This window comes from Ornithorhynchus anatinus, chromosome 13, assembly GCF_004115215.2.
Source record: "Ornithorhynchus anatinus isolate Pmale09 chromosome 13, mOrnAna1.pri.v4, whole genome shotgun sequence".
NCBI lineage: Eukaryota > Metazoa > Chordata > Mammalia > Monotremata > Ornithorhynchidae > Ornithorhynchus > Ornithorhynchus anatinus.
The window spans coordinates 24,351,457-24,376,271 of record NC_041740.1 but is presented as its reverse complement, the minus strand read 5'-3'; the positions used below and the strand labels follow the sequence as shown (position 1 = coordinate 24,376,271).

The following is a 24,815-nucleotide window of genomic DNA, read 5'->3' as shown; positions in this document are numbered from 1 at the left end:
TCTAAGCGCTTAACAAGTACCAAAATTATTATTATTATTGATGAAGAAGGAATAGCAGCCCGTGCCTGTACCCACATCGGGCAGAAGTGGTTTCTCCTTGAGAAAGGCACTCTTTACAGACCTGGGAGGCAGACTCGTTAGTGGCTACTCGCGGAGGGAGCAGGGACTCCCGGGGCCAACTCCCCACCAATGAATCACTAGTATTTACCGAGCGCTTACTGTATGCAGAGCACTGGAGAGAGTATGATACAACAGAATCTGCAGCCACGTTCCCTGCCCACAATGACCTGGACACTGTTTCTTCCGGGCAGGTGATTCCAGAGGTCAAAAATCAGCCCTGCCCTTTGCAGACCTGAATTTTGTTAATAGTCCCAGAGAGCAGTTGAGAAAATGGAGTTTAAATTAGGGTGGATTTGAGCCGAGGCAACAAGGCAGCATCAACCTCACGTTGCCATCTCCTCGAGAAGACGATCAGCGAGGAACCGCCTCCTCCCGTCCGGAGAGTTTCCCGGCCAGAACTTTCCCGGATCCCGGGGCGGTATTCCCAGGAGCTAGAGAGAGCCCCCAGCCATCGCGGCAGGCCCGTTTTAGCCGTGGGCCGGGCTACCTCCACCCCCATCACACTCACGATGCCAAACGCAGAGACTACATTCTTCAGTCCATATTTTGAAAGTCCTCGCAGCAGCTGCCCTTCCACACACCTTTTGACGGGCAGCTTCTTGAGGGCGGCGGCGGGATCTTTTGTCTTCGCCCACTCTTCCCTGCATTTTACTAAGTACCCTTTCTCAGCTGCAACGAGAAGGGTGAGAACCTAAGCGTACGTCACAGTAGGAGGTCTGTCACCGTTTCAGGCACCTCAGGCTAACGATGAGAGGGTCCCTCCCCACCCCGGAGACCCCTCTTCCCCTCGATCAATCAGCAAGCACCCAATGGTGTGCAGAACTGCCCCCTAGCCCCCTTTCCCCGCTCCTTCATGTCCTGTCAGCGGGGAACCTGAAGGAACCTGCCAGAATTAGAGAAGCAGCACGGCATAGGGGACAGAATACGGGCCTTGGAGTCAGAAGGTTCTAATCCCACTTCCGCCTCGAGTCTGCTGTGACTTGGGCAAATCACTTCACTTCTTTGTGCCTCAGTTACTTCATCTGTAAAATGGGGATTGAGACTCTGAGCCCCATATGGGCCAGGGACTGTGTCCAACCCGACTTGCTTGTATCCACCCCAGAATTTAGTACAGTGCCAGACACATAGTAAGCACTTAACAAATACCATAATTATCCCCGCTCTGGACTGTGAGCTCATTGTGGGCAAGGAACGTGTCTGTCTGTTGTTCTTCTGTACTCTCCCACGCCCTTAGTAGAGTGCTTTGCACACAGTAAGCGCTTAACAAACACCATAATTACTTCCCCTCAAGACTTTGAGCTCGTTATGGGCAGGGAATGTGTTTCTGTCTGTTGTTCTACTGCAGGAGGAGTGGTCAGATGAGAAAGAGGAAGATGGGGATCATCTCCTAAACACGGGGATTCTCCTGAATTGCTAAACCAACTTCTCCAGAGTTCTAATACTAAGTGGTGATTACACACGCAAGCCCACTCCTCCTCCTCCTTTTCTTCCTTCTCCTCTTAGCTCTCCAGTGGGTTCTTTGGTGCATAGACATTCACGGGACAGATTTTCTCTAATGAATAAATGGAGGCTGGGATGCCCCAAATGAGCAATTCCACGAACGTGCTTATAATTACAGGAACAATCGGTAACTGAATCGGTCTTCGCTTTCAGGGAAGCAGCATGGCTTAGAGGAGGGAGCCCGGGCTTGGGAGTCGGAGGCTGTGGGTACTACGTCTGGCTCTGCCACCTGTGCGACTTTGGGCAAGTCACTTCACTTCTCTGGGCCTCAGTTCCCTCATCTGGAAAATGGGGATTAAGACTGTGAGCCCCACATGTGACAACCGACTTCCTTGTATTTACTCCAGAGCTTAGAATAGTGCTTGGCTCATAGTAAGCGCTTAACAAATACCATCATTAATATTATTATTATTTCGGGGGATCTTTGGAAAAAATGTTTCCAGTGGATTTTCAGAATGAGGAAAGCAGCCTCTTCCTGTAAAACTTGGTACCACAAAGTAGAAATCACAGATACGGGGTCTCCCACAGATCCTCACACCCTCAAAAGTGCGGCTGGGAGCTGGGGGAAGAGAGCAGCTATGTGAGGAGACGTGCGTTGGAGACATCCGCACTTTGGCAGCCCCACTTGAAAGCAAACTGATCGATATTTGGTAACACCCATGCTTCGTGAAGTGCAAAGATTTTCCCAAGAAATGTTCGTGTGCCTTTAAAAAATGTAGTAGTAGTTACCTCCTGGGCGGGGTTTCAATATTAAGTCCATGACTTCCGTCCAGCAGTTTTGGAGGATGGCTCTGAAAGGGAACATCACATTTACTCAATCGTCTACCACGACGGAGGGTAACACTGCTCAAATTCTTTCTGAGGCAAAGCTTTTTATGAATATTGAATTTATTTTCGCACCTAATATCGTGCAGAAATGCAGAAACTCCTCCCAAAGATAATAATTATGATCGCTGTCGAATCTGTTAAGGGCTTACTGTGTGCCCAGCACCATACTAAGCGTTGGGGTTTATACAAAGGTAATCAGGTCCCACATGGGGCTCACGGTATAAGTAGGAGGGAGGACAGGTTTTGAATCCCCATTTTGCGGATAATAATAATAATGATGATGATTACGACATTTGTTAAGCACTTACACTGTGCCATGCACTGTACTGAGTGTTGGGGTGGATACAAGCAAATAGGGTTGGACACAGTCCCCTGTACCACATGGGGCTCACACTATCAATCCCCATTTTACAGATGAGGTCACCGAGTCATAGAGAAATCTGGTGACTTGTCCAGGATCACACAGCAGACAAGTGTCAGAGCCAGGATTAGAACCTGTGATCTTCTGACTCCCAGGTCCGGGCTCTGGAACTGAGGCCCGGAGAAGTGAAGTGATTTGCCCAAGGTAACACAGCAGGCAAGTCTGTCCAACCTGATTTGCCTGTACCTATCCCAGGGCTTAGTACGGTGCCTAGCATATAGTAAGCACTTAAGAAATACCACTATTATTATTATTATTATTATTATCATTAAGTGGAGGATCTGGGATTCAAACCCAGCTCCTCTGACACCCACACCCATGCTCAATCCACTAAACCACATTGCAGAAAAGGCAAGCTGGGGACAACAGAGAGCCACTGTCATCATCCCAGTGCCTAGCCAGGACTAATTTATTAATCTGCAGGACATCCCTGGGCCACAGGTTGGTTCCATGGCCATGTCTATGGTTGAAAGACTGGAAGTCAAGCAGGACTGGGGGGGCTTGCTCCAGACCATCCAGCAGGCCAGGGATGGATTGCGGAAAAATACTTGGGGGGGGGGACTCCCGCTGTTTCCCAACCTGCCGCTCTCAAGACACCCCCACCCCGCCAAACTAGTTTTCTAACAGGGTCCTTTGAGGGGGACAGGGAGGCCCACAAATACAAAGGATTCAAGCACAGACCTGCCAACCTGATATGTGGGGACGGCTGTGGTTCCAAATCTCTGCATCCCGAAGTAGTTAATGAATCCGATTTCTCGGAGGGAGGTCATCGCTTGCTGGACTTGTCCGTCTGTCCCAGTGATGTTTCTGTCCCAAGAAAGTAATTTCAGTTGTCCGTCACCACAACACTTACGTACCTATCTGTAATTTCTTTATTTCTATTAATATCTGTCTCCCGCTCTAGACTGTAAGTTTGTTGTGGGCAGGGAATATGTCCATTTATTGTTACAGTGTATGCTCCCAAATGCTTAGTACTGTGCTCTGCACACAGTAAGCACCCAATAAATACGACTGAATTGAACAGGTATGAGGGAAGGGTCAACCTGCCACCGCTGGAGGCCTTGACAACAAGAATAAATACTCATTCCCCGTCTGAGGAGGAGCAGAGGCCCCCGGAGAGTTCCTCTAGATGTTGTCGGGGATCTGGTCCAGGGAGTCAATAGCAGTGCTGGGAAAGGTCTCTCAGGTTCAGAGTACCGGTTCTCGGCTCAAAAAGATGACACTTCCTCGGGTGGGAAAAGATGCTTTTTTCCTTTAAAGAGTTTCCCAATGCCACCCTGTGGAGCGGCAGGGGAACTGTTCCGCCCCACCCACGACCTGCCTTCACGGGCATCTCCGCCGTAGTAGCAGGAAACGAGGCCAGATACCTGGGACACAGCCTGATCGACAAGAGAGCCGCATGGCCTAGTGGATACAGCATCAGTCTGGGAGATAGAAGGTAATGGGTTCTAATCCTGACTCTTCCCCTTGTCTGCTGGGTGACTTTGAGCAAGTCACTTCGCTTCTCTGGGCCTCAGTTACCTCATCTGGAAAATGGAGATTGAGACTGTGAGCCCCATATGGGACAAGGACTGTGTCCAACCCAATTTCCCTGTATCTCCCTTGGCACTTAATAGTGCTTGGCACATAGTAAGTGCTTAGCCAATACCACAGTGAGTATTACATATTATATATAATTATATTATTATTATTACGAGAGCCAGCAGTTCTAAGCATAGGACTCAGCTGGGTGAGGGGAGGGGAGTGGCACAGGAGTGCAGTTGTCTCTGTGAGGACTCTGTGAGGACTCTGTGAGATTACATGAGATTACACACAAAAGCACACAAACGGGAAGCACTGCCGTGTACTTGCTAAGGTGGGAGCCATCCTCAGGGGCAGAAACCCTATGCTGACCCATCGGTGGTCCCTACCCCCCAACCTCCCTTTTTATGATGTTTGTTAAGCGCTTCCTATGTGCCAGGCACTCTACTAAGTGCCGAGGTACATACAAGCTAATTGGGTTGGAAATGTTCCCTGTCCCAGATGGGGCTCATAGTCTTATCCTCCATTTTCCATATGAGATAACTGAAGCCCAGAGAAGTGAAGTGACTTGACCAAGGCCTCCCAGCAGACAAGTGGCATAGTCAGGATTAGAACCCGGGTCCTTCCGACGCCCCGGTCTGGGGTCTATCCACAGGCCACGCTGCTTCTCAAGGCTCGTTAAATGACTGGAACCAGCACACTGATGGGTGGACGCTTGCTACTGAGCCCCATTCTAGGGAACCACAGCAAGACACTGGGTGACTGACAGTGCACCTATAATAATAATAATGGCATTTGTTAAGCACTTACTCTGTGCCAGGCACTGTACTAAGCACTGGGGTGTATACAAACAAATCACACCGAGGGAGGCCCTTAAATGGCTCTACCAAGAACAGAGTTTCCCATCGTCTCCTTTCACCTTGCCTTCTGCCTCCCCCATTCTTTCTCACCCCTGGACTCCCAAACTTTTCCTACCCACCCGCTCCTCTCACATTTCCATTTCCCACCTGAGAACCACAGTGAAATGATTGCCCTGGAGTTCGCCCAATTTCAGAGGGCTCTTCTGATAGCTGAAGTTTCCAAGCTTGAAGTTCATTAGACACTTGTTCAAGTGGGCAAGTCTCTGTGCAGTTATTCTAAACAGGGAGAGATGCAAGGAAGAGACATGTCAACCTACAGACATTCAGTCAACAGCATTTAGTGAGTTCCTACTGTGTGCAGAGTACTGAGCTGGGAGTAAGCAATAAAAGTAGAATAAATTAATCACTGGTGATTTATTTAACGGCTGCACCCCTTCTAGACATTAAAGCTCATTGTGGGCAGGTAATGTGTCTATTTTTATATTGTACTCTCCCAAGCACTTAGTACAGAGCTCTGCATGCAGTAAGGACTCAATAAATATGATCGATTGTTTGGGATGGCAGGGGGGAAGCAAAGCAGCTGAAATGGCTGCTCTGAGTGGTCCCTGGAGTGAGCCCTGAGATAATGCAGAATGAAACCTGAGCGTCTCGGCAGTGGAAAGTGAGGGAGGAAGATCCCAGCATTCCTGTGGGTCTGGAATTAAAGGGGATATTTGGGGAGGAAAGAGAGGAAGAGTCCAGCATTCCAAAATTAGAGGTGGAGGGGAGAGACCGGAATGCCCAACAGATTTGGAAAAGCTCTACGTAGCCAAGCAGGTGGCCCCAGTCCTAAGCAAGTCACTGTGGAGTAGAAAGCCCCTAAGTCTTGCCGCTCCTCGGGCCTCACCACGGGGCAGACTTCAAATCCAACACACCAGAAACTGGAAGCTTGACTCCAGGAGACCAGTTCCAGGAAACCTGACAAAACAACGGGGTGTGCCACTTACTTGAGAACTGCAATCTCCTGAACGGTAATAGCCCTTTTATCTTTGGTCCCCATGTAGGAAAATATGTTAGGCGTAACCCTGAGGAGACACAAGAAAAAAGAATTATGGCAATCAAATGACAACCCCAAAATTAAATGACAAACCAGCAAGGAAGGGAGAAAAAATGAAGTATTTTCTGAGGGGCAAACGACAGGAGCGGCACGGTGCAGAGGATAGAGCATGTACCTGGGAGTCAGAAGGTCCTGGGTTCTAATTCCGGCTCTGCCACTTAGCTCTTGTGTGACCTTGAGCGTGTCACTTCACTTCTCTGGGCCTCAGTTATTTGTAAAATGGGGATTGAGAATGTAAGCCCCACATAGGACAGGGATTGGGTCCAACTCCATTTGCCTGTATCCATCCCAGAGCTTAGCACAGTGCCTGGCACACAGTAAGTGCTTAAATACCATTACTGTTATTATTAGTCAAAAGCCCCGGGACAGCTGCTCCAAGTGGAATAACTCAACTGTGAATCTGTATTCCACAGGAAAATTAGATCTTTCCATGGGAGTAAATGTCCCCTCCGACATCCACTGCCACTGTTCAATGATTCCATTGATCAAAATTCACAACAAAGGTTTCAGATCGAGTCTGTCCTCCTGCAGTGTGGGTTTTCCCTTCATTTTTTGGATAGCACTCTGTTGGGGAATTAGAGAATGCCGTTCCGACAAAGCAGGTCTGTCCGGAGAGAACACGGTGCGACAGCAGAAGAAATGGCTGTGAGCAAAGCATAAATACCCTAAAGTAAGCTCGAGTACAAACCTGTACCTGAAACTAAGTACATAATGTAATGTATCGACAGGAGAATCTACTGTCAGTGGACGGCTGGAAAGTCGTGCCCACTTTCCCTATTCAAATTAGCCTCGGTTTAAATGTACCTCCTCTCGACCCTCAAATATCGATTTGCCTCTCAAGTCCTCACTCAGACAAGTAACCTTCTGCTCAGGAAGTTCTCAGAGGCCTTCATCTGAGCTTCTATCATGTTTTACCCCCATCTCACCTCTTATTTCATTAGGCTGCTGTACTTTACATACAGTTTACCCAGTTTCCAATTTCAAAGCCACTCAGCTCCCCCAAATGAAAAATGCCAATCCAGAATGGGCTCGCTTTGATAACCATGGCTGCGGTTGGTCTGAAAAGTCCCTGCCCCAAAATACAGAGATTTCACACTTAGGTCACTCAAATAGTCAATGGGGGCTTTTCATTTAACAGAGCCAAATAAGGTTCCTCACGCTGTAGAAAATAGTGGGGGGGGCGATGGCGACGTTAGGGCTAAAAATTCAGAGAATTTTGAAGTAAAAATAAACAACCACCTTCCCTGGATCGCAAGACTGGACAAGAGGCCAAAAGTTGGCTATTAAAACCGAGGTGGATTGGGTTCAATACTTCAGAGCCTCGCAGGGCACACTGCCATTTAGACAACAAGGCCAAATTACGGGAAGGAGAGCAGAGCCGGGAGGAGGTCTTTATCTGCGAGACGTGATGTGAATGGAGCAGGAAATATAAGACGCATAAGAGTCACCTGCTCTGCTGCTACTAAGGCTCTCCACTCTGCCACGGTCAGCTCTGGAACTTCTGCATTGGAGTGGAAATGAGTTTGGGGCTGGAAAGGGAGGGGACTTGGACTGAGTCGGGGGGAGGGAGGAAGAAGCAGTGTGACCCGGTGGATAGAGCACGGGCCTGAAAGCCAGGACCCGGGTTCTAATCCTGACTCTGCCGCTTCTCTGCTGGATAACCTTGGGCAAGTTGCTTCACCTCTTTTGGCTCAGTTCCCTCATCTGTAAAATAGGAGTTAAGACTCTGAGCCCCACGTGGGACTTGGGACTGTTTCCAACTTGATTGTCCTGAATTTACCCTGACACAGTGCCTGACACATAGTAAGCACTTAATAAATACCATTTTAAAAAAAACCCCAAAACAAAAACCAGAAAAACTCCACTGGAGGCTTTGGGTGGATAGATTCACAGAGTTACTTTGATTCTGATCTCCAGGGCACAGCTGCACTTAAATACCACAGAGGGGAAAAAAAAAGAAGACACGTGAAGGGGAGGTGTGTGAAGGGGTACTATTTTAGGTAATGTACTTATATCACAGGGATGGCTTCTAAAGAAAGATGAAATCCTTATCTGAGAGCCCCCTTCCAGTTCTCAGTCTCTGTATTCTCTAATGTACAGAGAGTAGGAAAAATTTATCCTTTGCAACCCTAGCAATGCCCTTTTTGACAACCACTCATCACAGTGGACTAAGAATTCAGAATTAGCAGCAGTGTGGCCTTGGGGAGAGAGCACGGGTCTGGGATTGAGAGGACCTGGATTCTAATCCTGGCTCTGCCGCTTGTCTGACGTGTGATCTCGGGCAAGTCACTTCACTTCTCTGCGCCTCGGATATCTCATCTGTAAAATGTAAAATGCCCACAATCCCTCCTACTTAGACTGCGATTCCCATGTGGGACAGGGGCTGTATTTATCCCAGCACTCGGTACAGTGCTTAGCCCATTGTAAGTGCTTCACCAGAACCATCATTACTGTTATTAGAATTCCTTTCTTATGAAATGCAAAAAAAGTAAAGAATCTGCAGAAGAGAACAAAATCCCTACAGGTTCTACAATTAAAATCTTCCAAATAAATGGTTGTGGAGAAGGAGTCTTAAATTTCTATTATCGGCAAGGCAGAAATATCAATTAATACCAAAAATACTGACCTTAAAAATTTGGATAATACATTAATAGCATCCATGGTGTCCTTATTTTCCTTGTACAATACAAAATGGCAGTAACTTCCCCTAGATTTCGGCCAAGAATGTTTTCTTGGATCTTGAAAAGCAAACACAAAATTTAGATTCATACAGGATTTCAAAATGACGTGGTTTGGCATTTTTCTCTTTGTGAAAAAGTAGAGCTTAAGATACTGCAATTCCTAAGTGAAAAATTGGATTCCACTGACAAAATGTAATCAGAATTGGATGCTGGACTTTATCTGTTGATGACTCTGGAACCTGCTTAAGAAAACAGCTTGAGACCCACGGCAAAAATCCCTTCCTCACGCCCACTGTGTTGTTGGTTTTCACAACTACCAACAGATGCCTTGCAGAACTAGGAAAGGAGGACTTTGGGACTGAAGAAATTTCAGTGACCTGTTTGCAAGGGAAAGGGAACTTTCATGTTGAAATTCCTAGTTCCTCCCTCCCTGCTTCCCCCCCCAAAATCAGAATATTAGAAAATTCTGGGATGTGCCTTGCTTCAGAGAAAAAAACTGACCACCATTTGGATCTCAAGAAAGTCAGAAAGGTGGGAAATGAAATCTGTCAAAACAGTAAGTTTGGATGACTTTGTTCTTTGAATGAATGGTAACTTTTTCCTAGAAACATAGGAAAAACTCAATTATTCCCAATGCAATTGCCTGGAGTCAGTCCAGATACGAAAAATTTCTAGGTAACTGATTTAATCCAACATCATGAAGGCTAATTTGGCCTGATGAGAGGCCTAATGTCCAGGATTCCAGATGAGCAAAGTTTGGATTTGGGAAATGTGTGTGGTTAACATTCCTATATATACTCCAATATTAATACACAAATACTCCAAAGTAGCTCAACACCTAATCTCTAACACGTGACAAAACCCTTGAGCTTTAGAAACAATGTGAACAAGCAGTCCCAGCAATTCTCTTACTTCATAACAACAAAAAGGATATACATACATGAAAACAAGCCATTTGTTTATTCTTACATGAGTAAGACACACTGGCTATAGGCTAAAGTCAGAACCCTCAGAGAGAGAGAGAGAGAGTACAAAAGGCTTTTGAAAAACATTGCCATTTAACAGGTTACTGGCACCAGTTTACGAAAAAAGAATAGATGAATTCAGAGAGGGGCAGGTAAAGTGCTCTACCTATTAAAGACAGACCCACCTGGGTCAAAAAGTCTTCCTTGCACCAAAACCATAGGGAAATAATATAGGTCATTTTCCCCACACCCTTCCCTTCAGCCATTCCCAGGGGTCAATTTCACACCATTTACTCTCAAGTTCATGGCCGTGGATCACCTGAAAAAACTAAGAAGGGAATGAAAAACAGCCTCTTTAAGTAGCTTTCTTTCAAGCAATGCTGCTCACGGCACTGCCTACGTATGTGAACGATGCACAGCATTTCAGCTCTTTGCACATTTAGCGTGCCTGCATCCCTGGCGTTTCATTTTTACCTACGTGAGATTTCAACAGCTCTTACCTGTCGCAGTTCTGACCTCTGTCCAAATGCATAGCGTAAAGAGCATAAGAGAGCAATGTTTAATTTAGAGAAAACACTGAAGGGCTTTAGAGGTGAACATGCAGAAGTTAGGACTGTATGATAAGTTTCGGCTGCTGTACACTTCCCTGATGCCTAATAGTTATGGAGAGGGTTAAGAGCAATTTAGACAATTACGCAGTGGAACCGTGCAGCGGCAAACAGTGGAATGTATGGGGGGAAAAATGTATGGGGGGAAAAAAACTTGAAGAACAACCAACCTCACGAGAGACATAGGGTTGACTTGATTGACCGTCTGAGGCCCTTTCGCTTTCTATCATCATTCTAAAATTCTACAGCGCATCACTGACTTACTGATTACTTCCTTGTCTGCCATTTGTCTACTGTGTGACCTTGGACAAGTCCCTGCACCTGTTTTCTTCTTCCACAAAATGGGGATTAAGTTACCTGTCTTCCCCCCACCTACCTTATACTGTGAACTCCACGTGGGAGAGGGACTGTGTCCATAAACACATAAAAAATACAATTATTATCACTTATAACCCACCTGGATTACTACATCAGCCTCCTCGCGGAGCTCCTTGCTTCCTGCATCCAGTCCCTACTTCACTCTGCTGCTCGGATCATTTTTCTAAACGAGGTATTCAGTTCTCCACTGTCTGCCCACTCAAGAACCTCCAGAGGTTGCCATCCAACTCCGCATCAAACGGATATTCCTTAGCCCTGCTTTAAAGCACTCAAACAGCTCACCCCCTAATTTACCTCGCTAATTTCCTACAATCGGGCCTGCACGTTTCACTCCTCCAACACTAACCTACTCACTGCACTTCAATCTCAACCACCTGGCCGCTGACCCTTTGCCCGTGTCCTCCCTCTGGCCTGGAACTCCCTTCCCCTCCTCACACGACAGACCACCACTCTCCCCACCTTCAAAACCTTAGTACAATCACATCTTCTCCAAGAGGCCTTCCCTGGTTTAGTCCTCTTTCCACCTACTCCCTCTCCCTTCTGTCCAGTCTATTCATTTGGATCGGTCCTCTTTAGAGCACTTGAGATTCACCCCTCCCTCAGCCCCACAGTACTTCTGTACATAACAATAATTTTTCTTTTTTTAATGTCTGTAAGCTCCCTGTGGGCAGGGAATGTCCACCAACTCTGCTGTACTCATCCAAGTGCTTAATACAGTGCTTTCCACATAGTAAGCACTCAATATATGCCACCGATGGATTGATTATTGCCAGAAAAACATGCCTGGTATACTCGGCCTTTAAAATTCCATTTTCCCTACACTCATTTTACAAGTGGGCCTCAACACTCGTTTAGGGTAAAAGGTTTAAGGACCTGAAGTCAAATGCTACTCCAAAATAGTTTCATTTACCCTGGATAACTGAAACCAGAAAACTCCATACCTTAAAGTCTCTTCATTGATTAAAAACCCACCAAACTTTTGGTTCCCACTGTTCCTTTCAAGTGTTTTGGTTCACTATTCTTGCTCTGCTGCAAGAATGGTGAGAAACGAATGCAGCTATGGAATGGTGTGGCAGAGAAGCAACCGTTATACTCAGGGGAAAACAAGGCTCATTGGGAAATTAGGTATGGTGCTTATAAACATGCAGACTCTATTACCGACTGCGTGCACGGAACATGCAATCAAGTGACATGCACATTTGGGTGATGGCTTTACGACATGTGGAAAATCTGTACTAGTGAAAATGTAGTCACTTGGCCGCCGTCTTTCAACATCAACTCGTTTCCCTTGCTCTTCGTGTACCATAGAGTATCAGAAGTGGAAGGAGTGCAGGGGTTTTTCAGAAGTTAAGCTTGTCTCAGCCAACCAGCTGTAAAACCCCAATGTTTGGGGCCTTGTGCTCAGTTTGCACTGAATAGGAAATTCCTCCTGTCCTCCCTTGGGAGTCATTTTCCGAGGGTCGGGGGTGCTTCTGGGGGTCGAGGGAACAAGTGAACACGTCAAGAAGACGCAGCGCTTTATCATCCCATGAGCTATCACTTCAAGTGAACCAGACCCCAAAGTAGAGATTAAGACGAAAGCTGTTCGGGTGCACACTGCTATTGTGACTGTGTAACCCTGTCAGTAAACTACTTCTTCTCCTTACAATCAATGGCATTTATTAAGTGTTTACTGTGCACAGAGCACTGAACTAAGTGCCTGGGAGAATACAATAGGGTAGGAATAGATGATCCCTGACCAAGAGGAGCTTATACCAGTCTATTCCAGGAGCAATTCCTAAAAGATTTAGCCCCTTACACACGTTCTGTTTCCTAGATTTTGTAGTTTGGGACCCATTATGCCAACATGTAAAATCAATTTCTCAGTGTAGACGAGAAAGGGCCTGCTCGACGCCGTATTACTATAGTAGTGATGTCATTTAAGCCCTTACTGTGTGTAGACCACTGTACTAAGTGCTGGGAGAAAATTCACAGCGGGGGAAACCAGACATGGTCCCTATTCCTCGGGGAGGGGCCCCCAAGTCTAAAAACGTCAAGGCACACGTCATTTTGGGCCAATTTCTCCACTGCACAAGGCTTTAAAACAAAAAAGATTTAAAACAAAAGTTATTCGGAGCAAAAACATCACCGGAGGTACGGGAGGAAGTTGGATAAATTCATAATGAGCAGTTTATAAGCGGGCCCCTGTAGGGAAAGCTAAGGATCTCAAATAGTCTGTTCTTAACCTTGAGGACCGATGGACAATGAGTCCAACAAATCTAGAGTATTTTTTGAGCACCTATTGTGCGTAGAGCACTGTTCTACGTGCTTGAGAGAGTACATTAAAGATAAGACCCAATCCCTGCCCCCAAGGAGCTTTCAGACACAAAATCATTTACAGTTAAGAGGCAGAAAAAAAAAAAGAGGAGAAAGATAGATGAGTGAGTGAGGGTCGCACCTGGAGAGTTTTCAATATCCTACCAGTCTCGACTAAGGGAGGGAGAGTTAAACAGAGGCCTACCCATTCCATTCCTAGCTTGGCCAGTGGGTAGTGAGTGGATGGCAATCTGCCTCAAGTCGAGACTCCCCTGTTCTGGGCAGCAGCGACATGGGAGAAAGGCGAGGGCAGAGACTCAGGTTTACCGCGTGGAAGGAGGCAACGGAAAACCACTTCCATTTTTTCACCAAGAAAACTCTATGGATCCACTACCAGAAGGACTGCAGATAGAGGTGGGGCGTTCTGGGAGAGATGTGTCCAAAGTATCGCTATAGATCGGAGACGACAAAATAAAACAAGACAAAACCCTGCAACAGTGGAATACCTAAATTGCTGCACACATAAATGTTGAGGTGGCAGATGGGAGAAGAAAATCGATTGTCAAATTCCTCCTGGAGAGGATGGGATGACAGAGGGGCTTTGAAGTGGGGGAGAGCTGTAATCTAGCATATTCGAGGGGGCAGTTCCAAACTGGGTGAGGGGAGAGGGCCGGATCAAGGAATCAAAGGAGGGAGAAGTGATGGTGAGACTGTTTGATCCTCATTCATCATTTAACTTGCATCTGCCCCCGAGTTTAGTTCAGTAGCACGTGGCCCATAGTAAGTGATCAACAGATATCACCACCATTACTATTATTACTTGATAGGCGCAAAGAGCATGGTGGGGAGGAGAGAGGAAAGTACGCGGGGAAGTTCAGGCGGGCTGGTGAGGAATTTTTGCTTGCTGAGGTGGCAAATGGGCAGTCACTGGCAGGTTTCAAAGAGGGGAGCGATCAATGATACTCACTGAGCACTTCCTGTGTGCAGAGCACTGTACTGAGCTCTCCCAGAGCTGGTAGACATGGTCCCCGCCCACAGTAAGTTTACAGTCTAATTGAGGTGACAGGAGACTGAACTTGGGTGGGGGCAGTTGGGATGGAGACAAAGGAAGCGGAGAAGGAAGTTGAGGGGTTCAGCTTAATGTGCCTCATGTGGAGCTGTTTGGAAGGCAAGGAGAAACGCAAGATTTCCGAGGAGAGAAGGCTGTCACCAACAGAGCCGAATCCTAGGTGGGCGGATCGCAGGTCAGTAAGTCCATTTCCGATTGTATATTCAGCCTTACAAGTTTCCAACCTTATTGATTCCTCCAAAAAGACCGCATTAGCCAATTCCGCTAAGGGTGAGATTGCCAAACTAGGAGGACACGCTGCCCCTTAGAAAAGACGACAGCTTCCGGCTTCATCTTTACCTCTTGAATCGTTCTATTTCCGTTTCTTTCTAGCATTTGCCTTTTTTCTGCACTCGTGTGGGTTCCAACCCCAGCTCCGTCACTTGCCTGTGGTGTGACCTTGGGTGAGCTGCTTCACTTCTCTGGGCCTCAGTTACCTCAACTGTACAATGGGGATATGAGTGGGAGCCCCATGTGGGAAAGGACCTAGTTAACTTGAATCTATTTCAGCACTTAGAACAGTGGTTGGCACATAGTAAGTGCTTAACAAATACCATAATTTTAATTATTATTATTATTAATAACTGGTGCTGCTGCCCAGAGAGCAGGAACGCCAGGGTTCCCCTATCCAAACTCACTTGCCAATGCTTTCCGCCCGGCTGCATGGTAAGCCACGATGTACTTTTTCCCTTCTCTATCCTCCGTTTTTGTCTCCAATCCTGGAAACAAGGACTTCACAGCTTGGTGGATAACGGTTCTCTTTTCTTTCGTGTCTTCAACAACCTATGGAAAAAATACATATTTGAAGAATGGTATTTTATTCTAACATTTCACTGGCTACCACTTAGTTCCACATCTGGATATTAACCACCCTTCCCAGCCCTACAGCATTTAAGTACATATCTACAATTTATTTATATTAATGTCCGTCTCCCTCTCTAGACTGTAAGCTCGTTGTGGGAATGTGTCTGCTTATTGTTATACTGTACTCTCCCAAGGGCTTAGTACAGTGCTTTGCACACACAAAGTGCTCAATAAATAGGACTGAATGAATGGAGGACATGTTCAATCTCGACTTTCCCGAAGCTTGTTTTCTAGTCTGGACATCACATGGCCCTCCTTCTTGGAACTCAGGTTCCCCTGGCAGCTTTGGAAGGTGGTTTCTACAGAAGATGACCAACTCTCAGGGAGGGAGCGTCCATAGTCCCTTCTGAAGAAGGAAGGTATTAGGGTCCTTTAACCCCGCCTGACAAGGGCGCCACGTTTCATTTCACAATTTTGGTGCCTAGTGGAGAGAGCGACAGTCTGGGAGTCAAGAGACACAGGTCCTAAGCCTAGCTCTGTCAGCTAAGTCACTCACGTTCTCTGTGCCTCCATGTCCTCATCTGAATAATGGAGAGAAAAATGTCTGCTCTGCCTCCCTTTTAAATCATGAGCCCCTTGTGGGACAGAGACTGGCTCTGATCTACCTATCCTGTATCTACACCAAGCGCTTAGCAGAGAGCAAGCTCTTAACCAATACCACAGTTATTATTTTCGTCCTACTTATGAGCCACAATCTCCATTACAAATTGCTTTGGTTAAAAAAAAACACTAAAACATAAAAGAGAGCAGAGGGGTAATGAATGGCGATTCCCTGCCTGCTGGGAAGACTCTTGAGTAGTAATGAACGAGTTCACCGTCTACTTATTATTATTACCAAGGTCAGTCTGCTAGTGAAAGACTCCGAAGACTCAGCCCATCCTGTTAACACCGCTCACTAATGCCACAGTGCTCTGCACACAGTAAGCACTCAGTACATATGGCTGATGCAACTGATTGATACTGTCCTCTAGATGACGTCAGTCTCATAAAGAAATGACCTCAGGGTCGATGTTTGCTTTTTTCCTTGGGGAAAAAAGAGAATGCCTTCCTAAGTCTTATCTTTTGATTTTTTTCTCCTACAATAAAGTCAGCCTTCCCGCCCTCAAAATTTTTCTCCCAGATCTGCAATCCCTTTAAGCCCTATGAATTCACACCAAAACAGCCCAATAATTTGAAAATTCAAAAACCCCACAACTGGTGACTTATCAGCATAATTCTCTTAGAGATAAAATACTGTAAAACCACCTAATTTTGACATCTGCCTTTAAACCTCTCATTCACCACCACCAGGGTTCTGAAGCCAACAAGGAGACATCTCTACCTCAATAGCCACACTGGCTTCCTTATTCTTAAAAAGTTGAAGCTCTTCCAATCGCTGCTTATCCTCAGCTGTCAAAACTGTAAATACTTCTTCTGAAGGATCCTTAAAAAAAAAAAAAAATTGGCCATAAATTATAGAATACCAACTTACTGTACCTCAGTTGGTCACCGACCCCACCCCCATGTCCTCTCTCTGGCCCGGGACTCCCTCTCCCCCACTATATCTGACAGTTCACCATTCTCTCTACCTGAAAAGTCGCATTAAAATCACTTTTCCTCCAAAAGGCCTTCCCCGATTGAGCCCGTTTTTCCCCTACCCCCTCTCCCTTCTGCATTAGCTACTTACTTGGATCTGTACCCTTTAAACACTTGAAAATTCATCCCACCCTCAGCCCCACAGCACATGTCTGTAATTTATTTTATTATCCGTCTCCCCCTCTAGACTCTAAGTTCCTTGTGGGCAGGGAATGGGGCTATCAACTGTTAGACTGTACACTCCCAAGCACTTAGTACAGGCTCTGCACACAGTAGGCACTCAATAAACACCAGTGATTGACCGATGAATATACAGCATTATAAGTTGCAAAACTATTCATTCATTCATTCAATAGTATTTATTGAGTGCTTACTATGTGCAGAGCACTGTACTAAGCGCTTGGGATGAACAAGTCGGCAACAGATAGAGACAGTCCCTGCCGTTTGACGGGCTTACAGTCTAATCGGGGGAGACGGACGGACAAGAACAATGGCACTAAACAGCGTCAAGGGGAAGAACATCTCATAAAAACAATGGCAACTAAATAGAATCAAGGCGATGTACAATTCATTAACAAAATAAATAGGGTAACGAAAATATATACAGTTGAGCGGACAGGTACAGTGCTGTGGGGATGGGAAGGGAGAGGTGGAGGAGCAGAGGGAAAAGGGGAAAATGAGGCTTTAGCTGCGGAGAGGTAAAGGGGGGATGGCAGAGGGAGTAGAGGGGGAAGAGGAGCTCAGTCTGGGAACGCCTCTTGGAGGAGGTGATTTTTAAGTAAGGTTTTGAAGAGGGAAAGAGAATCAGTTTGGCGGAGGTGAAGAGGGAGGGCGTTCCAGGACCGCGGGAGGACGTGACCCGGGGGTCGACGGCGGGATAGGCGAGACCGAGGGACGGCGAGGAGGTGGGCGGCAGAGGAGCGGAGCGTGCGGGGTGGGCGGTAGAAAGAGAGAAGGGAGGAGAGGTAGGAAGGGGCAAGGTGATGGAGAGCCTTGAAGCCTAGAGTGAGGAGTTTTTGTTTGGAGCGGAGGTCGATAGGCAACCACTGGAGTTGTTTAAGAAGGGGAGTGACATGCCCAGATCGTTTCTGCAGGAAGATGAGCCGGGCAGCGGAGTGAAGAATAGACTGGAGCGGGGCGAGAGAGGAGGAAGGGAGGTCAGAGAGAAGGCTGACACAGTAGTCTAGCCGGGATATAACGAGAGCCCGTAATAGTAAGGTAGCCGTTTGGGTGGAGAGGAAAGGGCGGATCTTGGCGATATTGTAGAGGTGAAACCGGCAGGTCTTGGTAACGGATAGGATGTGTGGGGTGAACGAGAGGGACGAGTCAAGGATGACACCGAGATTGCGGGCCTGAGAGACGGGAAGGACGGTCGTGCCATCCACGGTGATAGAGAAGTCTGGGAGAGGACCGGGTTTGGGAGGGAAGATGAGGAGCTCAGTCTTGCTCATGTTGAGTTTTAGGTGGCGGGCCGACATCCAGGTGGAGACGTCCCGGAGGCAGGAGGAGATGCGAGCCTGAAGGGAGGGGGAGAGGACAGGGGCGGAGATGTAGATCTGCGTGTCATCTGCGTAGAGATGGTAGTCAAAGCCGTGAGAGCGGATGAGTTCACCGAGGGAGTGAGTGTAAATGGAGAACAGAAGAGGGCCAAGAACTGACCCTTGAGGAACTCCAACAGTTAAAGGATGGGAGGGGGAGGAGGCTCCAGCGAAGGAGACCGAGAATGACCGGCCAGAGAGGTAAGAGGAGAACCAGGAGAGGACAGAGTCCGTGAAGCCAAGGTGAGATAAGGTATGGAGGAGGAGGGGATGGTCGACGGTGTCAAAGGCAGCAGAGAGGTCAAGGAGGATCAGAATGGAGTAGGAGCCATTGGATTTGGCAAGAAGGAGGTCATGGGTGACCTTAGAGAGAGCAGTCTCGGTAGAGTGGAGGGGACGGAAGCCAGATTGGAGGGGGTCTAGGAGAGAATGGGAGTTAAGGAATTCTAGGCATGACCTGGGGGAAGGGGAGACTTCCGCCTTAGATTGAAAACTTAAATTTACCTCCTCATCCACTGGGACAGACAAGTCATCCAAATGGCTCACACGCCCATCTTTTCCTATTTCATGAACAACAAAGTCTGAGTATCTAAAGAAAAAGAAACCAGTAGTTAAAAAAAACCACAACGAATAGTGATTTCTTTCACACTTTTCATTACATTTTGGGAGTAGTAGAATTAAAAGACTGATGACCATTCTTTCTGGAATTTTGGAGAGGTACCAGGCGTACTGTAGCCTCCTTGATACTAGCAGTCAGCAGTTAGGATATCAGTATTTTCCAGCTCTAAAACCCTTATTTTAACACTGCAAAGCTCCTCAGAGTTTTGGGGAAGGACTGGGGAAGGACTGTTGCGAGCTGAAGACAATCTTACTGAAGAAGCACACCAAATAGTCTATGACTGCTCTTAATAGTCCACTATCTCCTGCCTTCCCTCTCAATGGAAAACAGACAATCAAATAAATTTTCTCGGCCATCATCTCTGACTTCTCTCTGAGGAAATGGTTAACACAAACCATGTGGTTGGTTTGGAGGATGGGTCTGAAAATGGCACCTTGAAAAGTCCACAAAAGCACTTGTAATGCAACATGTAAAAAAGAATCATTATAACATGTTTATTCTATTTGAGTCAAAAATAAAGAGTAAAGCAAATCACTTTCTTTGGGTAACAATTACAACCGAAAACTGGGCCTCCAAAAGTGTAATTTCGGTACCCAACTCCCTGGAGAGAAAAGTGATCCAAACTCAGTGCAGCGTTTGCAATCAGGGTTTATGGCTGGTGCCAAGAGTTCGTTATGGAAATGGAAGCTGAAGAAATTAAAAAATTGGCCATCTATGGACTGCAGTGTTTTGACCAGTAGCTTGTGATTTTTTTTTTTTAATAAAGTCCCCACAGATCCACATAATTGCCATCCATTAAATTCACATCTTACACTTGCTGATTCCCTTAACCTTTACAGAATTAACCAACGTAAAGGATGTCAATTATGTGGATCTTCAGCTGAAGTAAAATAAAACCGCCGTGGTGGCCCTTCCAACCCTCTGGATCCCAAGTCTCAAACGCTCCTTCCCTCTTCAAACTTATCCTCCAAATTAAAGCTTTTTAAAATTATTCCTCTACTTCCCCATGGGTTCCTGTAGTGGTCCACTCCAACCCCTCTGTTGCCTACAATTCTGAAGCCCAGAAGGCTTATTTTATACATACAATACTTGTATATAAACATATACAAATATATATAATATATAAATATATATATATAATATTTGTTAATCGCTTACTATATACCAGGCACTACACTAAGCGCTGGGGTAGATACAAGCTGATCAGGTTGGAAACAAACCCTGCTTGTTCCACATGGGGCTCATGGTCTTAATCCCCATTTTACAGACGAGGGAACTGAGGCATGGACAAGTGAAGTGACTTGTCCAAGGCCACGTGGCAGAAACTGATGTGGTGTTGAGCTGAAGTGAGGTGAAAATTTAGAAATGTTCCAAGTGCCATTTGTTCTAACTGCAGATGCCTTAGGTTGAGAACAGGAGGCTTGAAATTGATGTCATTTATTAGTTTACCGGGGGACATGACCCCAGTGGTACTTCAAACTAAGAATTTGTCTTATCGGCAATTGAAAGGCTTGATATCATTTCCCTCCTCACCGTCACTGGCTCTTCTACTGTGGTTTTACCCCCAACACTTAATACCTCCACTCATAGCAGGCACTCAATAAAGACTGAGGATTTTGCAAATGCATAACATTTTTCACCTTTGTGTCCTTATTATGGGCCATTGCTAACCTACTATATCTCATTATTATTATTATCCTCTGGACTGTACGCTCATTGTGGGGAGGGAACATATCTGTCAACTCTGTTGTAATGTGCTCTCCCAAGCACTTAAGGACAATGCTCTATTCACAATAAGCGCTCCATAACTATGATTAAACACTATGACGACTGAAGCCTAAAGTATTTACAGACTAAAGACAGGGCAACCCAGGCACGCCCCGCCTCCAGGCACGTACCTTTCCTTTAAGATTCCTGAGAACCCCTGGTGCTTGCTCACAAACTTGGTGATGCCCACATCCAGCTCCGTCAGTCCATGCTTCATCATGTCCGCGAAGCTCTCTACCTCTCCAGGCTCGTCGCCCTCCTCCGACAGCCCATCATCATCGTCGTCGTCGTCCTCCTCCTGCTCCTCCTGGCCATCATCTTCCTGGTTCCGGGCCTCAGAGTTGGCTCTCTGGTCCCGGCAGGGCACAGGGGCAGGCTGCTCAGGCTCCGGGAGGCAATTCCGCTCGGGGGCCTTCTCCGGCCGGGCGGCGTCTCTCGGGGGGCAGCTCTCCGGGCCCTTGAGCCGCTTGGCCTCTTCGCCCTGGGCCAGGCCATCATCTTCCGCGGACAGGCGACGCTTCAGGGAAATGGGTGGCGTTTCTGGAGTTTCCATGTTTAAGGCACTAAGACAGCATTTGAGGAAACCTTTTGAAGAGGGGACAGAAAAAGAAAAGAAAGAACCCAGCTTTTAAAGATCATCAGCTCTGGACGAAGTGGGCAACCGCAAAGGTCAGGTCGGTGATCCGTTCAGGTCCGTGGCCGGAGGCAGAGACAGTTGCTGCTAAGTAGAGACATCTTTTACTTCAATCTATGGTGCTGACTGAGCGCCTACTGTGAGCAGAGCACTGCACTAAGCGGATAGAGCACGGGCTGAGAGTCAGAAAGACATGGGTTCTAACTGTAGGATAGACGCAAGCTGATCAGGATGGACACAGTCCCTGTCCCACGTGGGGCTCACGGTTCTAATCCCCATTTTCCAGATGAGGTAATTGAGGCCCAGAGAAGTGAAGTGACTTGCCCGGGATCACACAGGAGACACCTGGTGGAACCGGCATTAGAACCCAGGTCCTTCTGACCCCCAGGCCTGTGCTCTATCCATTAGGCCACACTCTTTCTCAGCTTATCTCCACATCAGCATGCACGTACAGATGTTCGTTTCCCGTTAGAGTGGAAGCTTCTTGTGGCAGAGAACATGCCATTTCTTTACTCTGTGCTCTCCAAGCGCCTATAATAGTCTACTGCACCAACTGGGCCCTCAACAAATCCTCCTACTCTTTCATATCCTCCACCTCCAGAAATGAAATGAACGATTCTCCGCTTCCCACAGATCGCTTCTTGGAGGCATGGAAGGGGTGGGTGGGGTGTGAGGAAACAACCTCCCAACAGCCACTCTCATTGCTTATGGATGTTTCAACCGACATACACGATTTATTTACCCCTTTCCCATAATCCTGCTCTTAAAAAGTCCATCTGTGTTTTTCGCCCTACTCCCCACCGTGTGTAAACAGTTCTGTTCTACCGATCTTCTCCATTAGACAGTTAGTCCCAGGGGGCCGGAGTTGACGCTTTGTTATCCTCTCAAGGGTTTTTAGGCCCGGGTTCTGTACATAGTAGGCATTCATCAAATACTACTGAGTGAACGCTTAGACCAGGCCGGCCCCCTGTCCGAGTAAATGACTAAGGAACGGCTAGGCCGGCGAGGGGAAGGAAGCCCAGCAAAAGCCACTAGTTACTAGTTACGAGAAGCAGCATGTCCTAGTGGAAAAGGCACGGGCCTGCAAGTGAGATGATGTAGTTCTAATCCTGGCTCTGCCATCTGTTGTGTGACCTTGGGCAAGTCACTTCACTATGCCTCAGTTATCTCACCTGTAAAATGGGGATTAAAACCCTGAGCTCCATATGGGAAAGGGACTGTGTCCAACCTGATTAACTTGTACCTACCCCAGTGCTTCCCCTCTCAGGATCTCACCTGGAGAGTTTCCAGTACTCTACCAGTCTCGGCTACGGGAGGGAAAAGTCAAGCGGAGGCTTGTCCATTCCATTTCTAGCTTGGGCAGTCTGCTACAAGTCAAAGCTCACCCGCGCTGGGCAGCAGCGGCATGGGAGAGTCGAGGGAAGAGACTCGAGTTTACCGTGCGGAAGGCGGCGACGGTAAACCACTTCTGGATTTTTACCAAGAAAACTCTTTGGATCCACTACCGGAAGAATTGCAGATGGATAGCGGGGCGCTGTGGGAGAGATGTGTCCGTGGTGTCGCTATGGGTCGGAATCGACTCGATGAGATGAGACCCCAGTGCTTAGCACGTAGTAGGCACTTAAGTATGATTATTATTATAATTATTAGAGAGGAAACTTTCAGTATACAGGTGCCAGGGTTCAACCATGGCCAGCTCTGGCACAAATTCAGCAATGTTTTAGTGCCAAAAAGTGGACTATTTGGCCAGAGACTACTGTGACATCTTTCGACGACATACGGCTAGCTAAATCCCAGCCAGCGTCTTCTGAATTGGCTAGCGAGGATGTCTGCTGACTGCTTCTTTCCGGAATCGCAATGTGGCTTTGGGTCGTGGAATGGGGTGGGAGGAAATTCCAGACCTAAAGGTGAGAATGAGCGAGAGGCAGACGGAGAAAGAAGGGAATGAGGCAGTTAAATTAGTTTGAGGAATGAAGAGAGTGAGCTGGGGTGGAGAAGGAGAGGTGATAAGTAGGAAGGAAAGAGCTGATGACTGAGTGCCTTAATGCCAACGGTTAAGAGTTTCTGCTTGCTCGAAGAGCTTTAAATGCACCTAATTGGAGATGAGAGCCCAAATGGAGATATACCCTTCTTAAATTTCTCAAAGTGGGTCTGAAAAGTCAGCGACTGGAAAAGGTATCAAAGCAGCCAACTAAGGATGGCAAAGCAACCCTGGTAGAAATTCCAGAACCTAGATTTATAATATCCTGATTGAGTGCATATCCAAACAGGCCTCCGGGAAGCTAAGAAACAGCCAAACTTCCCTGAGCCACGTCTTCAAGGCAGAAATAGGTTTCTTCAAGCAGAATAAAAGCAAAATTCAACTAGTCGTCAAGAGCAAAGCCTCCTCAGAATTCCACCTGTTAGCCCGCTGAACCGAGCCAACCGTTTGATCGGTAATGCACTTATTGTTAATGCCCTGGATCTGTACCCTTTAAACTCTTTAATATCCTCATTCCCACAGCGCTTATGCACAGACCCGTATTTGATTTTAAGTCTGCCTCCCCCTTTAGACTGTAAAGCTCTTGTGGGCAGGGATTCATTCATTCAACCGCATTTATTGAGCGCTTACTCTGTGCAGAGCACTGTACTAAGCGCTTGGACAGTGTAATTCAGCAACCAATAGAGACAATTCCTGCCCACACCTCTGGACCTTAAGTTTGGTTTGAAGCCTGTCACCTGCTGTCATCACAGTCTTTTGACAGTTTCCCAAAGACAGAGCTAGGCTTTTTCATTTGATTTTCTATTTCTATTGTCTATTGGAATGGACAATTTGGCAACAGACAGGGCCCCACGACGGGCTCCCAGTCTAAACGGGGGAGGCGGACAAGACAACAAAATAGCCCGGTGTCAGTGTCATCAAGATAAATAGAATCACAGACACATCATGAACAAAAATATAATATATACAAATACGCACAGTGCTGTGGGGAGGGGAAGGGAGCAGAGGGAGGGGGCAGGGGCAATGGGGAGGGGGGGAGGAGCAGAGGGAAGGGCTCAATCTGGGAAGGCCTCCTGGAGGAGGCGAGTACATTACATCTATAACTTATTTATGTATTTATTTCTGTGTGACTGTGGGCAAGTCACTTCACTTCTCTGTGCCTCAGTTCCCTCGTCTGTCAAATGGGGATGAAGCCCGTGGGCCCCAGGTGGGACAACCTGATTCCCCCGTGGCTCCCCCAGCGCTTAGGACAGTGCTCTGCACGTAGTAAGCGCTTAACACATACCAACATGATTATGACCGTCGGCCTCCCCCTCTAGACCGTGCGCTCGTCGCGGGCAGGGCCGTGTCCGTCCTCCCGTGCTCTCCTAAGCGCTTAACCCAGTGCCCTGCGCACAGTCGGCGCTCGATAAATCCCCCCGGGGTGGATGAAGGTGGGACAGGGGCTCAAGTTGCC

At 47.1% G+C, this 24,815-nt stretch overlaps 1 protein-coding gene across 1 annotated transcript in view; it reads right to left on the bottom strand.

Moving 5' to 3' along the window:
- Positions 1-24,815, bottom strand: part of PUS7 (pseudouridine synthase 7) — a 32,462-nt gene that overhangs the window by 7,244 nt on the left and 403 nt on the right. Inside the window, exons 2-12 of the mRNA XM_039913951.1 lie at positions 20,876-21,329; positions 18,863-18,947; positions 16,567-16,668; positions 15,020-15,164; positions 10,493-10,510; positions 8,973-9,084; positions 6,237-6,314; positions 5,398-5,526; positions 3,551-3,676; positions 2,350-2,411; positions 629-789 (exon numbers count right to left, since the gene is read on the bottom strand). Coding sequence (XP_039769885.1) covers positions 629-789; positions 2,350-2,411; positions 3,551-3,676; positions 5,398-5,526; positions 6,237-6,314; positions 8,973-9,084; positions 10,493-10,510; positions 15,020-15,164; positions 16,567-16,668; positions 18,863-18,947; positions 20,876-21,297 — 1,440 coding nt within the window. The 5' untranslated portion in view covers positions 21,298-21,329. The remainder of the gene's footprint in view (positions 1-628; positions 790-2,349; positions 2,412-3,550; positions 3,677-5,397; positions 5,527-6,236; positions 6,315-8,972; positions 9,085-10,492; positions 10,511-15,019; positions 15,165-16,566; positions 16,669-18,862; positions 18,948-20,875; positions 21,330-24,815) is intronic.